At 45.8% G+C, this 17,928-nt stretch overlaps 1 protein-coding gene across 3 annotated transcripts in view; it reads right to left on the bottom strand.

The window, feature by feature from the left end:
• Positions 1 to 17,928, bottom strand: part of FKBP15 (FKBP prolyl isomerase family member 15) — a 72,518-nt gene that overhangs the window by 41,962 nt on the left and 12,628 nt on the right. For all 3 annotated transcript variants that reach the window (XM_004600308.2, XM_055123062.1, XM_055123577.1), the window contains exons 2-9: positions 16,963 to 17,078; positions 9,641 to 9,725; positions 8,968 to 9,037; positions 4,742 to 4,816; positions 4,328 to 4,426; positions 2,424 to 2,573; positions 1,621 to 1,689; positions 136 to 282 (exon numbers count right to left, since the gene is read on the bottom strand). In XM_004600308.2, coding sequence (XP_004600365.2) covers positions 136 to 282; positions 1,621 to 1,689; positions 2,424 to 2,573; positions 4,328 to 4,426; positions 4,742 to 4,816; positions 8,968 to 9,037; positions 9,641 to 9,725; positions 16,963 to 17,078 — 811 coding nt within the window. The remainder of the gene's footprint in view (positions 1 to 135; positions 283 to 1,620; positions 1,690 to 2,423; positions 2,574 to 4,327; positions 4,427 to 4,741; positions 4,817 to 8,967; positions 9,038 to 9,640; positions 9,726 to 16,962; positions 17,079 to 17,928) is intronic.

The following is a 17,928-nucleotide window of genomic DNA, read 5'->3' as shown; positions in this document are numbered from 1 at the left end:
AAGTAAGAGGGCTGGAATGGCCTAGCAAAGACTATCATTTTCCTATAGTAGCGAAAGTAACAGCTACAGGAACACGACCGAGCTATTTATTATTTGAGGGTTGACTCACCAAGCATAACATCAAATTTCACTCACCCGCCTAATCTCCACCTCAAACACCAGGATTGAGTCTGTTGATGGAATCCATCCAATTACCCCATCAGAGCCAATAGCACAGGACGGAGGGATAATAAGTAAGCGCTTTTCTCCTTTTCTCATGCCCAGCATTCCATCCTCCCAGCCCTGTAGCAATCAGAGAAGGGGGAAAGTTCATCAGACCATAGATTCCTCACAAGACAGAATGAAGCACTGGATGGTAAGGTTTTAATCACCTACACTTTCCAGGTCACCAGAGAGGGGTCAAGCTCAATTATCCCCCTTCCCTTGCTCCACCACTGTTAAAATGATCTAGAATATACAAATTGAATTTGATTTAGTGGCTACATACACCCAGCAATATCTGGGGGCTACTCCTGGTTAAGTGTTAGGGTCACTTCTAAGATGCTGAAGAATTTATAAGATACTGAGATTGAATCTAGTACTTCAGCATGCAAAATATGTACCCTATCCCTGTAATTATTTTCCTGGTCTCAACAGTGCTTTAAAAAAAAAAACCAGCATGAGGGCTGGAGCGATACCACGGCAGGTAGGTGCAAGTGCCTTGCACGAGGCCGACCTGGGTTCGATTCCCAGCATCCCATATGGTGCCCTGAGCACCGCCAGGCGTAACTCCTGAGTGCAGAGTCAGGAGTAACCCCTGAACATTGCTGAGTGTGACCCAAAAAAGCAAAAAGAAAACAAAACAAAAAACCCAAAAACAAACAAACAAAAACCCAGCATAGAGCTAGAGTGGTAGTACAGCCGGTAGGGTGTTTTGCCTTGCATGCAACTAACCTAGGTTCGATCCCCAGCATCCCATAAGGTCCCCTGAGCACTGCCAGGAGTGATTCCTGAGTGCAGAGCCAGGAGTAACCCCTGAGCATCAATGGGTGTGATCAAAAAGCAAATAAATAAATAACCAGCATATTCAAAATGAAAAACAAGAGAGAAAACAAAACAAAAAACCCTAGCATATTCAGAGTTGAAGTAGACTTATATTAGATGCTAAAAAAAAAAAATGAGAATAAATAGCTTTAAAGGAGAAGCAAAAGCAGGAGAGAGTGACTCCAGCATAGTGGGGAGGGAACTTGCCGTGGCACTTGGCCAACCTGGGTTTGATCCCCAGCACCCCATATAGTCTACCAAGCACCATCAAGAGAAATCCCTCAGCACAGACCCAGGAGTATGCTCTGAGTGTAACCGGGTATGGCTCCAAACCCAAAAACATTAAAAAAAAAAACAACCTTCACAATATGAACTCAAGTTCTAGACTTTAACCCCAGTGCCACTCCAGCTATGTTGTAACTGCCTCCCACAAAATTTAGGTGTGCTAATTCAAAGATCGAAATGAACTGGAAGCAGCCCAGCATATGTCCTCTGAGCCTCACTGGAGTAGCTCTAAGCACCACTGAGTGTACCCGCTCTGCCCCCACAAAATAGGTGGCACCAAATGATAAACTCACCAAGAACACAGGCAATTACCTTGATGACTTTTCCTGATCCTAATTTCAGGCGAAGCAGCTTATCTTTGGTAGCAGTAGAGTCAAAAACCTGCAATTTGATCAAAGTCACTGAATGAGGTCAGCCAGTTTCTAAATGAATCAGAGTCATTATGCTATGAATTTACTACATACAAGCATGGTGAATCTGGAAAAGGGAACGCCAAATCTAATGGGAAAATTGGCTTGCTGGGTTTCAAAAGACCTGGGGCCGGAGCGATAACAAACAGGCTTGCACATGGCCAACCATATTCAGTCCCAAGTACCCCATATGATCCGCTGAGCCACCCCAGGAGTAATTCGTGAATGCAGAGGCATAAACCCTGAGTATGCCAGTAAAGCCCGAAAGACTTGAAAAGACATAGGCTAAAGGGAGTTACAAAAGGAGCAGAGAGATAGTACAGCAGGTAAGGTGCTTGCTTTGCACGTGGCTGACCCTGATTCACTCCCCAGCACCCCATATATTCAAGTCCTCCAGGACTGATCTGACCCAGAACAACAACGAAAAAGAAATGCTGCAGGAGGACAAAATATACATGTGTACAACTAAAAAGAATATTCATTCAGGTATTGGTTTCCATTTTCTCTTGTAGAAGCATAAGGCAGATTTTATTTCAGAGTATTTCACAAACATGCCCCAGAAGCAGCCATCTGTGACTAAAGCAGGATCCCTAAGAGATTTCTACGCCCCAACAAAAAATCAGTCCCGCTTCCTTACATCTGAGTAGTCCTCTTATGCCCAATAAATCACAAAAGAATGCTTGCAGCCAGCGTCCATGTTCTTACCTGACCCAGCGTGTGATTCTGAAAGAGCCAGCCTGTGTAGGCCACCTCCAAAGAATCTCCAGTTTCTACTGCAGGGCCCTCGCTGACAACGAGGTCCTGTGAAAGCACTGCATCCAAGGAAGTCGTGCTGTTACACCTGGCAATGCACACCTGCACGCAAGACAGAAGTAGCAGCATCTCTGTTAAGCTCAGTTAAGCTACTGCCAATGTTCTTCTCCAAACAGCGGCATCCACCAGCGTAACAGGTGACATAGTTAGCACTCAGCCACGCCAAGGTCAGCAGTCTTGCCAGGAATCAAAGAGCCTAGAGTGTGGCTCTGGAGTCAAACTGTCTGGATGCTAATCCAGGCACTGCTACTGATTAATTTGGTACTTCCGCCAACAACTTAACTTCTGTGAATCTTACCTCAGAATGTCTTTGTAAGACAGAAATAAATACTTTGCATGATCTCCTACAGTACTTATGAACACTGACCTAATATATTTTTGATATAGTACTAGGTAGGTAATAAACACACAATAAGCTATTATGTCTAAACTAATGTGTTGTTTCAGAGCTTGGGAATCTATGAAAGAAAGAGGAATGTCTAAAAAATTCAAAAAGTAGGGGCCAGAGATAGTACAGAGGGTAGGGCACTTGCCTTGCATGCAGACAACCTGAGTTTGATCCCCAGCATCCCATATATTCCCCCAAGGCTACCAGGAGTGATCCATGAGCACCACCAGGTATGACCTTCCCCCCCAAAAAAAACTTTTTTTAATTAAAAAGGCATTTCTAAGTTCTCTACAAGGATCATGTAACAAGTTTAATATTTTCTTAATTTAAAGAATTCTATAGTTTACTACCATACCTCAGTTCAATAATCAAGACTTTCTGCCAAAAGTTTTGCATAATTTAAAAAAAATACTATTTATAGGACCTGAAAGGGAAGACATGGGTAAGGTGCTTGCCTTGCTTGAAACTAATCCAGGTCCCCCAAGGGGACTGCCAGGAGTGACCCTGAACATGGAGTCAGGAAGAGTCCCTGGGTGCCAGTGGAAATGGGCCCCAAACCAAAATGATAATAATAGTATTTATAATTTTAAATTCTATTTATAGAATACTCTTTTTTTTTTTTTTTTGGCTTTTTGGGTCACACCCAGCTGTGCACAGGGGTTACTCCTGGCTCTGCACTCAGGAATCACTCCTGGCGGTGCTCAGGGGACCATATGGGATGCTGGGAATCGAACCCAGGTCGGCTGCGTGCAAGGCAAACGCCCTACCCGCTGTGCTATCGCTCCAGCCCTATAGAATACTCTTTAAAATCATGTATGAAGTAGAAATGTTTTTTGAAAGTAATTTATGGAGGGGCGGGGTCCTTGGGACACTGGTGGAGGGAAGTAAACTCTCTGGTGGCAGGTGTGCTGCTAGAATGATGGGTCCGTGAAAGGAACAATACTGTAGACCCCAGTACGGCAATACAAATACAGCACACCTGTTTTCTGTTACAATTACTTGTTTAAGAAAAAAATGGGCCAGAGCGATAGTACAGTTGGTAGCGTGTTTGCCTTGCACAGGGCCGACCAGATTCGATCCCTGGCATCCTCCATGGTCTCCCGAGCCCTACCAGGAGTGATCTCTGAATGCAGAGACAGGAATAAGCCCTGAACACCATCAGGTGAGGCCCACAAACAAACAATTAACTTATAGTATTTTTTCTGTTAAAGTCTCATTTCAAGCAATTCCAGTAAGTGCTGGTATTATTTCCCTGAAATACAACAGACTCAAGTGATAAATTCAATGGGCTTTTGTATTTGTCATTAACAAAACATGGCAGCTGATGGGTTTTCCACATATTTTTCAAAAGTTGAGAGAAATCCAGATGTGTGTTTGGTATTTTATGGGAAGAATGGTATGATTTTACCTGTTTATTGAATTCCACAGCATCTTTTTCTGACTCAAACATGATGGACCAATTTTGTCTCTGGTCATCATAAAAGGTGCTATAGTTATTGGGCCGAACCTGGGGAAAGAAATGTTGAGAACTCAACCGCAGGCAACAAAGCAGGTAAGGCTTGAAAGCCCAAGCCCGAGATAAGGGCCTTGCCCCGGGAGGACAGGAGGACCCCAAGTGAGAGATCCGGAAACTCTTCATCTTTCCCACCCCACCTCTGAGCTCACCTTCCCAGAAGGCAGCAGAGACCACTGTGAGTCTGTTACAGTAACTACAGTGAGCTCCAAGGAGGCAAAAGATCTAATTCCTATAGGAATGCTTAGATCAATCTCTCCCATAACTCCCACTCATAAAAGCTTAGCATTTCAATATGGGAAGTCTTACCAAGAGATCAAAGTTCAGATGAATCCTTGCAACCGTCACTGGTTGCTGCTGACTGATATAAAGAAGAATCTTATACTGTATTCAAGGAAAGATAATTGGAGAAAAGTGAAACGCAAGTTAAGTTCAAAGGCAATAGTACTAAGTCAGCAATAAAATGTCAGCGACGAAACTCAAACCTCAGGCAAGGTTCAGGATGTGGCTTAGATATGAATTATGAATCTCACATGGCTGCAGACTAATGACCCAAAACACGAACACAAAAACAGCACTCTCAAAACTCAGCTCATCCTCTAACATTTATATTTTTATTTTGTTTTTGTTTGGGGGCCACACCTGGCGGTGCTCAGGGACTACTGAGGGCTGTGCACTTGGGATTCACTCCTGGCTGGCTTGGGGGACCATATGGGATGCTGGGGATCAGACTGAGGTCAGCCGTGTGCAAAGCAAGTGCCCTACCCGCAGTACTGTCTCTCTGGCACCTGGAATTAATATCTGCAATGATATTTTCAGCATGCATTTTAATTTCTTCTCATTATAGCCTTACTTTATAACTAAAAGACACATAGTGGTCAACAGTGACATGACAAGTTGCTCAGTATCATTAAGATTTGGAGAAGCATGACTCAAAACCACAGTAAGATCCACTTCATGAAGACTACATAAGACAATGGGCTGAGCATAGGTTTTGCATGTGTGAATCCTGGGTTCAATCCTCGGCACCACGTGGTCTCCCAAGCAACCCCTGAACATAGAGCTACTCAGGGAGTAACTCCTGAGCACTCTGTACCCCCCCAATCCATTTTATACCTACTAGAATGGCTATAATTAATAAAAAGAGAGAGCTATAGAGTTTTAGTACAGTGGGTAAGGCGCTTGCTTGCCTTAAATGCAGTCAACCTGGGTTCAATCCCCAGGACTACATACGGTCCCCAAGCACTGCCAAGCGCGATCCCTCAGTGCAAGGAGTAGCCCTGAGTGAGGATGGCTGGGTGTGGCCCAACCACTCCCACACATAAAATCAAACGATCAGAATCACAGGTTAAGACAACTGTATGTGGCTTATCCCCAGGTTTATCCCCAGCACTGCATGTCGATGCTGAGCAGAGCCAGGAATAGCCCCCCAGTTCTGACAGATGTAAAATAAACCACCCCTCAAAGGTGAGGGGGGCTAGAGAGCTCGAAGAGTTGAACACATGCTTTGCAGAAAGGAGCCCCAGGTTCAGTGCCTGGCACCACATGCTCTTCCCCAGGCCCTGCTCGGCATGGCCCCCAAAATTAAAAAATTGGTAAGAATATGAGAGACTACAGGGGCTTCTTCTTTTCTTTTGGGGTGTCCTGGGGTTACACCAGAGGTGATTGGGAGGTTACTCCTGGCTTTGGGCTCAGGGGTTACTGCCAGCAGTGCTTGGGGATGACGTGGTGCCAGAGGTGGCAGCAGGGCGAGCCGTCAGCCCTGCACTACCCCTCCAGCTCAATCCACTCCCGAGCGTAGGATGACATTACTTTGTCCTCTCCCCCATTGCCACAAGTAGCTTGTCCCGGTTTTCCCTGGAGTTTAGGCTTACCCCAGTCTCACCCATCAAGGTGTTCCCGACTCTCTCCCATCCCTTTGTTTAGCTATAATCACTTCTCTATGCTCTCTTCCCCAAAACAGTTAATCCTCGGCTTTCCCTTAATCTGACTCTGCTAATTTGTAAGGTCAGACCTTCCTAGGATACTGAATTTATGTTATATAAGTTAATATTGCCTTTCTCCTCTTCTTGTGCCTTTTGAATAATTTGCTTTAAAGCAATGTCCTTTTTGTATAGACACAAGAAGACAATATTATGTTTTTATAACTTGGGAATTAATTGGCCTTGAATATTATTTCCTCCCGGGCATTTGCTTTCTCCACTTACGCCTCAGTTGCCCTCAGTTCCAAGTACCCCAAAAACAGGGTCCCGACGAGGGATGGGAAGGATCCAGGGCAAGCGGTGAGTTATGTGCTACCCTGGCATCGAGATGGGTCTGGCCAAAGTGCCTAATTCTTAACTATAAGTTAAGAGCTTGATCATAGACAAATGCTGTCATGATCCAAAAGTAATGATGAGACTAGGACCCTGCTAGGGATAGGAAAGACTGATCTGGCCTGCTCAGATCAGCACTGTAGTCTGAGATTGAGATGGCCCCAGGAGAGCAATTCCATAAACTTTAATGCATCTCTATTGTGTCCATACAAAATGATTCATATTATGAATTCTTATATGTTTGCTGGCTGAGGAGAAGAGAAACACACTCATGGGACTCCGCCCTTGGGTGGATCCTCCTGCTGAAAGAGAATTAAGTCCTAGGAGAAGCATCCCCTAAGGGAAAGGAACCTCAACCCTATTGATGGTGACCACACCTATGTGTACGCCCCAACCCCCCTCGTGCTGGGGAGATTTAACTAGGCTGTAAGAGTGGGTTGGGGGCGAGATCCACATATCCAGGGAGAGACCGAGAGCCGGGAGAGAAGCAGAGAGAGAGAATGAAATAAACTGATCGAGCAACCAGTTCGGCCTTCTTCCTTCTGTCGCCTGCCCTTGACCGACAGCACACACAGCGGTTCTGGGGCACTGAACGTGGGCGGTGAGACAGAGCCGCCCGGAGAGCCCGAGAGTGCTCGCGCCCCGTCGGCGAGCTTTAGTTTTTTACACCCGAGCACCGGAAAGAGCTTCCTTATCCTGTGCTGGGGAAGCTGGCAGAGCTCGAGCCCACAGCCCGATTCGATTAGAGCAAGTAGCTCAGAGAAGGATCACATGATTTATGAAGAGGCAGTCCACATCTGAGCTGTTCCTTTCACAAGCAAGATCTCCTCAGGCACTTTCCCCCCTTCACTGCTAAAGATCAAACACACTGACATATGTGGGCCTCAGTGTAGCTCGCTGGACCTCTGACCACGTGGTGCCAGGGCCAAACCCAGGGCCAAACCCAGAGCGCCCATGTGCAAAGCATGAGCTCCAGCCCTGTGAGCCATCTCCTTGGCCTTGAAATTCGAGCAAGTCTTTTTTCCTCAAAAAATGGGTGTGTGTGGGGGCTGGAGCAATAGCACAGCGGGTAGGGCGTTTGCCTTTCACATGGCCGACCCGGGTTTGATTCCCAGCATCCCATATGGTCTCCTGAGCATTGCCAGGGGTAATTCCTGAGTGTAGAGCCAGGAATAACCCCTGTGTGTTGCCGGGTGTGACCCAAAAAGCAAAAAAAGAAAAAAAAAAAAAGGATGTGTGAGCGAGGACATACCCAGGAGTCTTGGGCTTGGTGGCGCTCAGGGGACTCCATGTGATGCCAAGGACTGAATCAAGTCATGGCCAAAATGGCCCCATCCAAAGCAGGCACCTTACCTTCTGTACTCTCTCTCCAGACTATTAATTTTTCTTTCTTTTTAAAAAAGTTTAAGTTTGAGGCTGGAGCAATAGCACAGCAGGTAGGGTGTTTGCCTTGCATGCAGCTGACGCAGGTTTGTTTCCCAGCATCCCATATGGTCCCCTGAGCACCGCCAGGGGTAGTTCCAGAGTGCAAAGCCAGGAGTAACCCCTGTACATTGCCGGATGTGATCCAAAAAGAAAATAAATAAATAAATAAATAAAATAGAATAAGTTAAAAAAATTGTTTCATAGAACCAGAGCGACAGTATAGCAGGTAGGGGGTTTGCCTTGCACGCGGCAGACATGGGTTCAATCCCTGGCAACCCATATGGTCCCCCAAGCACCACCAGGAGTAATTCCTGAGTGCATAGCCAGGAAATCACCTTTGAGCATCACTGGGTGTGACCCAAAAAGAAAAAAAAAGAAATCAAGTTTCATTCTATTAATTTCTTATGCTTATTTCAACAATGTTAAAAATCTTCTGGAGCAGAATTTGTACCTAGACAGAGCCCACATAAGGCTTCTAACCACAACTTCTTTTTGAAGATGTTTTTTATTATCATCATGGAAATACTGCATGTCATAGATCACTGTGACCGCCCCCTCCCCAAATTCTTACATTAGGTTCATATATCACAAAAGTCAAACAAAAATTTTAGTGGCTAAGTTTGTACCAATGCACAAGAGTAAGGCAAATCTAGCTATAAATGCTTAATTTTTAAACCCCCCACCCCAAGTGAACACAATCTAATCCAATACACCAGACACCAGATAAGGCCAGAGCAAACCAGCCGATCGGCAGGAGTTAAACACTGAAACACACGAGACAGGGGGTACTCTCACCTCTCTGGCCACGTGATTCCCCAGGACGGCAGCACCAAATTTGCCCTGCTTCACATACTGACCATTTGTGCTATGGAAGCAAGAAAAACAACAAGTATTAATATTTCCTAAGCTACGTAGGATGGGCTGGAGCGATAGCACAGTGGTAGGGCGTTTCACGAGGCTGACCCGTGTTTGATTCCTCTCCTCTGTCCCTCTCAGAGAGCCCGGCAAGCTACTGAGAATATCTCGCCCGCACGGCAGAGCCTGGCAAGCTACCTGTGGTGTATTGGATATGCCAAAAACAGTAACAATAAGTCTCAAAATGTGAGACGTTACTGGTGCCCGCTCGAATATATCGATGAGCAAAGGGATGACAGTGACAGTGACAGTGACGTAGAATGAGCCTTCTTTTCTGCCAGACAGAACTGAGGTGTCTAGCCATTTGCCTCTAGAAAGGGACACAAATGAGCAGGGTGTAATGTAGGGCTTTTACACAACTTCACTCTTCAAATATCTGCTCTTCATGCTCTCCCGGTGGGTGGGGGTGTGTGTGGGGCGGGGGAACCTTCCTCTGAGCAGTCCTAGAGAGTGCAAGCACTTCCCAGAGAGAGGACGGTGTGAGGTGAGAAAAGAGAGGCAACTACCCTCAGCCCCACCCCAGCTTCGGAGCTTGCTCCTTGCAGTAACTTACTATCGATACGCGTGCACTGCCTTTGCCACCAACACAGCGGAAGCGCCCGTGCCAGAAGGTGCTGTTTTCAGTGTCCCCTGGTTTCCTGAGGATGAAGAAAACAAAGTTGTCATTGATTCTTGCTTGAAACTGCTTTTGACATTAAACCAGATTCAAAACAAATTCCTTTGAGGGGCTGGAATGATAGCACAGCGGGTAGGGCGTTTGCCTTGCACTCAGGTGACTCGGGTTCAATTCCCAGCATCCCATATTATGGTGTCCCTGTTATCCCCCCCACTGCCCCGCACCCCAGCACCGCCAGGAGTAATTCCTGAGTGCATGAGCCAGGAATAACCCCTGTGCAGCCCGGGTGTGACCCAAAGAAAAAGAAAACAAAGAAACCAACAAAATTCCTTTGGAGTGGGGTGGGAGGGTCACCTGTGGTGGTACTCAGGGTTTGCTCCAAATTCAGGGGTCACTCCTGGCAGGCTTGGGGATGCAAGGGATCAAACCCAGGTCTAAAGTGTGCAAGTCTAGTGTCCGACCTGCTGCACTGTCTCTCTGCCCCGCCATCCCCCAGCTTAACAAATTCCTCTGTCCATCCTAAGTGAGCAGTGCAATGCTTTCACAACCATTATCTTCACTTGATCCACAAAAGTAGCTCCATAACCTTACCTGGCCACGAGGATGTGATGGTTCTAAGCTCCCCTGTGCATTGCAAGCAAGCGGCAAGCCTACGGCTAGATTCCAAAACCCTAACCACTCCAGACCTGTCCGGAGATGGACAAAGAGACAGCCTCTAGAAAGTGAGGCGGGATTCCACTGAGTTTATTTTTCATCCTCCCAACATTTTGGCAAATAAAATTAAAAAAACTAACCCTCTTCCTGATTTCTATTTTTGTTGTATTTGGGGGCCACACCCAGCTATGCTCAGGGCTTACTCCTGGTGGTGCTAAGGGACCATACGCAATGCTGGGAGTCAAACCCACATCAGCTGCATGCAATGCAAGTGCCTTACCCTCTGTACTATCACTCCAGGGGCATCACTGGGTGTGGCAAAAAAAAAAAGAAAAAAAGAAAAAAGAAAAGAAATACTGTATTTAGAGGGCCAGAGCAATAGTACAGTGGGTATGGTTCTTCCCTTGCACACAGCTGACCTGGGTTCAATTCCCCAGCATCCCATATGGTTCCCGGAGTCCCACCAGGAGTAATCCCTAAATGCAGAGCCAGAAGTAAGCCCTGGGCACTGCTGGGTGTGACCCCCTAAGAAATAAACCAAACACACACAGTGTTTTGAGTAAATCATACATATTTATACTAAGCACATTAATGGTGCTTAGTATAAATATGTATGAATTGTAGAAAACACTGGTGAGGACAGCAATCAAGAACTAGTTTACAAAAATATTTTGCTTACAGGGTGGAAATTAGAGCACAGCTGGTAAGGCACTTGCCATGTACGTGGCCCCCAGGCACCCATATAAGGTCCTATGAGCTCGCCAGGAGTAATCCCTGAGCAGAGACAGGAGTAAGTCCTGAGCATCACTGGGTGTGACCCCCCAAACCAAAAAAATTTAAAAATGCTAAAGTTTATAAGATCTTTAAATTGGGCAGAGTGTTCATATTTCACACAGGGGGTCCACATTTGCAGCACCATATGCTCCCCTGAGCACTGATAGGAGGAGCCCTTGAGCATTATAGAGAACAAAACCTAAAATTCTTCTCAGCTGAATTTTTTTTAATGTCTGAAAATTTCTTCAAATTACATGTCTATAAACATCACAGATAACTTTGCAAACATAAAAAACCCATAAAGAAAATTAAACTGCAAGCTCATTACTCAAACAATAAATGTCGATCTACTCCTAATCCATTTTTCTTATTTTCAGGTGGTAGGGCCACACCCAAGAGTGCTCAGGTCTTACTCCTGGCTCTGCACTCCGGGATCACTCCGGCAGGTTTGGAGGACCATATGGGGTGATGGGGATTGACTACGTTCAAGGCAAGCACCCTACTGCTGTACTGTACTGTCACTCTGGTCACTTAATTATTATTATTATTATTATTTTGCTTTTTGGGTCACACCCGGCAATGCACAGGGGTTACTCCTGGTTTTGCACTCAGGAATTACTCCTGGTGGTGCTCAGGGGACCATATGGGATGCTGGGAATCGAACCTGGGTTGGCCGAGTGCAAAGCAAATGCCCTACCCGCTATGCTATTGCTCCAGCCCCCCCTTAATTCTTTTTTCTTATGCACAACTTTTTATTTATTTATTTATTTATTTATTTATTTGCTTTTTGGGTCACACCCAGCGGGTTACTCCTGGCTCTGCACTCAGGAATTATGCCTGGTGGAGTTCAGGGGAACATCGGGGATGCTGGAGATTTAACTCCGGTTGGCCATAGGCCATATGTAAGGCAAACGCCCTACCCCCATACTATCCCTTAGGCCCTCTTATGCACAAATTTTATAGCTTTTCCCTTTCTGAAACAAAATTGATAGAATCTAACAGTCTTCTTTTCTCACTTGTATAGATACTTCCTTATGTTCTTCAATCTCCAAGACAGAAACCTAGAAGTGCTTTTTAATGGCTACACAATGTATTATCCAACCAATTCATCAAGTTTCCTTTGACTCCCCCCCCCACCACCACCACCCGGCTTCAGTTTGGGCCACACCCAGAAGCACTCAGGGGTTCCTCCCAGTGCACTGCTGGGGGTGGGGTCCTGCCCCCGCAGGGCTGGGGATGGAAGCAAAGCATGTGCTCAGCCTTTCCAGTCATTTCCTGACCCCAGCTGACATTTCTCTGGGCTGTTTCAATTTTCTCTACAAGGTTATCAGGACAAGACTGAAGGACCAGGCAGGCCTGTGTTTCCTACATCAGCCTCACACTCTCCTTGAGAAGAATTCAATCTCCCAGTGTCCTTTTTTTATCTCCTTAGCTGAGCCTCTGGAAATGAAAGGTTCTGGATGAATCTGCCAGAAAAACAAGTTATGTGATGTATTACTCACACTGCCGCTCTCCTGTGAAATTATTACTGTTCCCACTTTTTAAAAATAATTATTTTAGGGGCTGTAGAGATAGTACAGCGGCTATGGTCATTAGATAGTAGGGGACTTTGCACACGGCTGATCCAGGTTCGATTCCGGGCATCCCATATGGTCCCCCCAAGCACCACCAGGAGCAACTCGTGAGCACTGTGGGTGCAGTATGGCCCCCAAACAAAACCAAATAACTTTAGGCACCATTACTTATAATATCGACACTGACAAAGTTTCATGCAAAAAAAAAAAAATCTAACACCACACCCCCCCCACCAGTGTCAGTTTCCCTCCACCAGCCCTAGAGTCCACCCATCCCTCCCTTGCCCCCCTACAGTGATAAGCTTCCTACTAAAGACCGGTTCTCAACTTTCTGTTGCTCAACTGCCTGTGGGTCTGAGTATTTGTTTCTTTACTATGTTGCTTTATATCCCAAATCTGATGGATATCATTGTGCATCTGTCTCCCGACTGACGACACTCAGCATGAAACTCTCCAGACCCATCCACAGAGCCAGAAACTGCATGACTGTGTCTCTGCTTCCATTCTCTCTGCAGACTCTGCACACAGGGATCACTCCTGGCAGCGCTCAGAGGGGAAGAAAAAAAGGATTGTCCTCTCTCTCATTTTTCAGCACTGGGAATTAAAACCAGGACTTATACACACAAAAGAAGAGCTACCAACTCTGGTTCTCGGGGCCGGAGCGATAGCACGGCGGGTAGGGTGTTCACCCTGCACACGGCCGACCCGGGTTCGATCCCCGGCATCCCATATGGTCCCCCAAGCACTGCCAGGAGTAATTCCTGAGTGCAAAGCCAGGAGTAACCCCTGAGCATCGCTGGGTGTGACCCACAAAGCAAAAAAAAAAAAAAAAAAAAAAAAAACCCTCTGGTTCTCAAAAGGACATCTTTTACTATGTAGTCTTGAGTCTCTAAGCAAAGCTCTTTATTTTTTCCTTTTTTTTCTTTTGTTTTTTTTTGTTTTGAGCCATATCTGGCTGTACTCAAGGCTTGCTCTTAGTTCTATTGCCCAGGGATCACTCCTGGCAGTGCTCAGGGAACCACAAGTAGTCCTGGGATTCAAACCCAGGTCAGACACATGCTATCTGTGCTATCACTACACCCCTCCACAAAGTTTTCTTAATATCTAAATTTTGTTGTTGTTCTTATTATTGCTGGGAGGTTGGGGGGGAGCAGCCAGTGTTGCTTGGAGGATCATGCTAGGGATCCAACTTGGATCTCCCACATGCAAAGCATATGCTCAAACCCTTGGGACCATTTCCTCAGCCCTATAAAGGTCTTTTTTTTGTTTGTTTAGTGATAGACATTAAACATTTATTAATGGATGTCATCCTGCTTGGATAATGTAAACTTTAATATCATAACTAATCCCCAAATGAAATATGCAAAAAGAAAGGTAGAGCTTGATAAACAATTTTTCCTAGTTTACAGTATAGATAGGAAGCATATCAAAATGGGATTCAGGCATTTTAATTCCAAAACTATACTTTCAACCAATGGTTTTCATATAATGAAAAACGTTATAAAGGATGGAAACAAACATACCCATGTTAATATCTGCATCTAATGCTATACTGTTAGTAGATAGATCAAGGCTGAGTCTGTAAGTTGTTTTTATTTCTTTTTTTGCTTTTTGGGTCACACCTGGCAATGCACAGGGGTTACTCCTGGCTCTGCACTCAGGAATCACCCCTGGCAGTGCTCAGAGGACCATATGGAATGCTAGGAATCAAACCCGGGTCAGCTGCATGCAAGGCAAACACCCTACCTACTGTACTATTGCTTCAGCCCCTGAGTCTATAAGTTTCTAAGGCTCAATAAAGGTTAATTTTTTGAAGCTAAAATGCCTCTTGAATTTTTCTTTGAAACTATAATGGAATCACAGTTTTGCTTTTCTAATTTTAAAAGGCAAAATGATTTCACTGGATGGGGATTAAGAATATTTTCTCCAAGTCCAGGGGCCGGAGCAATAGCACAGCGGGTAGGGCGTTTGCCTTGCACGCGGCCGACCCGGGTTCGATCCCCGGCATCCCATATGGTCCCCCAAGCACTGCCAGGAGTAATTCCTGAGTGCAAAGCCAGGAGTAATACCTGAGCATTGCTGGGTGTGACCCAAAAAGAAAAAAAAAATAGAATATTTTCTCCAGTCCAGTAACTCAGCCTCTTTAAATCACTTTAAATCAACCGTGCTGAGGTGGAAGAAAGAATACAGCAGAGCAGGTGTGCTCAACCCAGGTTCAATTCACCAGCAGCCCGTATGGTCCCCAGCACCACCAGGAGCAACTCCTGAGCACAGAGGCAGATGCAAACCCTGAGCATTGATGGGTGTGGCCCAAAAGCAAAAACCAAACTGGAAAAAAAAAGGAAGCATACTGCTGATGAACAAATATGCTATAAAAATGTGGAAGTAGGACCAGAGCACACGGCCGACCCGCACTGAATTCTAGCATCACAAGAAGAGCAGAGCCAGAAGTAAGCCCTGAACACTGCCAGGTCTGGCCAGGTTATGGCTTAGAAAACAAGACATGCAACCTACACAGCAAAGAGGTAAAAGTGGCAAGTCAGATTAAGAACAAGAGCAGCAAACATTTTTTGTAAAGTGCCAAATAATGACATTTTAGGCATGACAAGCCGTATTATCTGTTGCCAACTCGACATAACCTGACAACACCCTCAGTAAAGCCTTATGCCTAGCATGCAATTCATCCTTTAAAAAGCAATTCATCCTTTAACATGGAGCCCCAAAGGGCTGAGTGTAAGCTTTGCAATGTAGGAGGCCCAGGTTCAATCCCCAGCACCACATGAGCCCCAAGCACTGCTGGGAGTGACTTCCAAGCACAGAACGGGAAGCAGACCCTGAATACCACTAGGTGTGGGGACCACCCCTCCTCAAATAACAAAACATCTATTTTCATTCAACAAATAGCTACTCTCTCTCCCACCTGCTCCACTCAGCCTGTTACTGTCTCAATTACTCTTCAGGTTCTTACCCAGCAGCAACAGACCAGCCCGGATGAAAGAAAAGCTTTGCAGCCAGTCAGATCAGTTCAAACGAATGGTCAGTTACTGCTGTCTCAACCCGACATGTCGACTGGCCTCTCTGAGCCTCTGAAATGGTGGTAGTCATACCACTTTTACAGTACCAATGTGAGAAGGAAGATGACCTGTATAAAGCACTTGACCAGACACACAGTGGTCCTCTTTCCTGTCCCCCTCCTGCTCTGTTGTCATGATGGGGCTAGTACACTCGGCTCTGGTGCTCACTGCTGGTGAGCACTCTCTTAGCTGTGGTGCTCGCACACATTCTGGTTGCAGTGCTCATGCCGGGAACTGAAATCTTGGTCATAGGGCCCCCATCTCTTTAGTTGTGGTGCTTGTGGCCGGGCAGCCATGATTTCAGTTATGGTGCTTACACACCCCTGGCTGTATGCAGGATATCACCTGCTGTGGTGGTGTGAGGAGCCCCAGAGATCAGAGCTGCTGAGCCCACCACTGGTGCACCCGGGTGGCCCCGGGATCAAACTCATCACAGTTTCATATTTGTTTTTGGGTTTTTTTTTTTTGGCTTTTTGGGTCACACCCAGCGATGCTCAGGGGTTACTCCTGGCTCTGCACTCAGGAATTACTTGTGGCAGTGCTTGGGGGACCATATGGGATGCCGAGGATCGAACCCGGTTGGCCGTGTGCAAGGCAAACGCCCTACCCACTGTGCTATCGCTCACGCCCCTACAGTCTCTTATTTGGAAGGTAGCGCTTTAGTTGCTGAGCCATCCCTGCAGTGGCTCAATAGACGCTTTAGAAATTTTAGTTTTAGACATTTTAGAAATATTAGTTCCTATTTTTCTCACTGCATTCCACTAAGTTTATTCAAGGTTTCTATGAGCATCATGTTAAAAAGGGTATAGATACGGGGCTGAGCACCGCTGTCAAGCTGAGCAAAGTTCACGGTCAGCATATAGCTGACCCCTTGAAGTGAAAGTGAAAAGCAGGGCCTTCCCCATTGAACACTGAACTTGCCTACTCTGAGAGATGTGGGTAGAACTGTTACGTCCGTACGGTACTGAAGAGGAGATTGCTTGTAACCTCAGGTCCCAGCAAAGGGCACACTAATCGGCCACTAAGATTTAGGATCTTAGACTTAAAAGGCTTACACCATTACTGGTGACCTTAGCCAGACTGACCCAGGGTGAATAAATAATCTGGCATGCTATCAGCATCTGGAAGGCTATTTATCCTTCCACCTAACCTGTCAACAGAGAATTCTACCCACTTAACTTACCTGTGGCGGCCTTTCCCTGGCCTTTCTTTGGCTGCTTTGGGGCTGTGTACTGGAAGAATTCATTTCCATGGCCAGCAGCTGCCTGATCCAGTTCAAACAGAGAGGCCAATCTGGCACTGTTGATAGAAAACAAAAATGACACTTCATTTAACGGATCTCAAATTTGGAATCCTTATGAAAGTTTCTCACCTCCTGACTACATATATTCAATACTCAAGTGGCAATCAAGGGCCTCTGAAATCAAGATTGTATTTCTGTTCTGAGTGGCATCAGTTGATCTTGTCCACCCACAGGATTTCAACCAACACATCTCAGAATTTACACACTGTGCTGATTGGTCCAGATTGTCTTTTTTATTTTAAATCTGGCACTGAGGATGAAACCCAGAGCCCTCAGCCCCATATAAGGCAAGTGCTCTACTGCTTATTCCCCTGCCCTCTGTCATCTCCTTAAATTGCACAGTCTTGATTTTTATAAATTTTAGTATCCTTTTTGATTTCTGCTTTTTGGGCCACACCTCGCAGTGCTCAAGGCTTACTCCTATTTTTGCACTCAGGGATAACTCCTTCAATCCTGGAGAACTCAGGGGAGCACAGAGGTGCCACAGATCAAGCTCAGATTAGCCACATGCAAAGCTACTGTCTTTGGGTATTATTCTCATACTATGTTTTTTATATCCTGCAAATGAATGTGATTATTTATGCCTGTCCCACTCCATCTGACTCATTTCACCCAGCATGATGCTCTCCATGTCCATCCATGTATAAGCAAATTTCGTGACTTCATTTTTCCTAATGGCTGCATAGTATTGTTATGTAGATATACCAGAGTTTCTTTATCCATCATCTGTCCTTGAGCACTTGGGTTGTTTCAGATTCTGGCTATTAAGAATAGTGCTGTAGGGGTCTGGAGCAATAGCACAGCGGGTAGGGCATTTGCTCTGCACATGGCCAACCCGGGTTCAAT

Source organism: Sorex araneus, chromosome 1 (assembly GCF_027595985.1).
Source record: "Sorex araneus isolate mSorAra2 chromosome 1, mSorAra2.pri, whole genome shotgun sequence".
Lineage (NCBI taxonomy): Eukaryota > Metazoa > Chordata > Mammalia > Eulipotyphla > Soricidae > Sorex > Sorex araneus.
The sequence above is the reverse complement of the archived record's forward strand: the minus strand, read 5'-3'. Positions and strand labels throughout refer to the sequence as shown.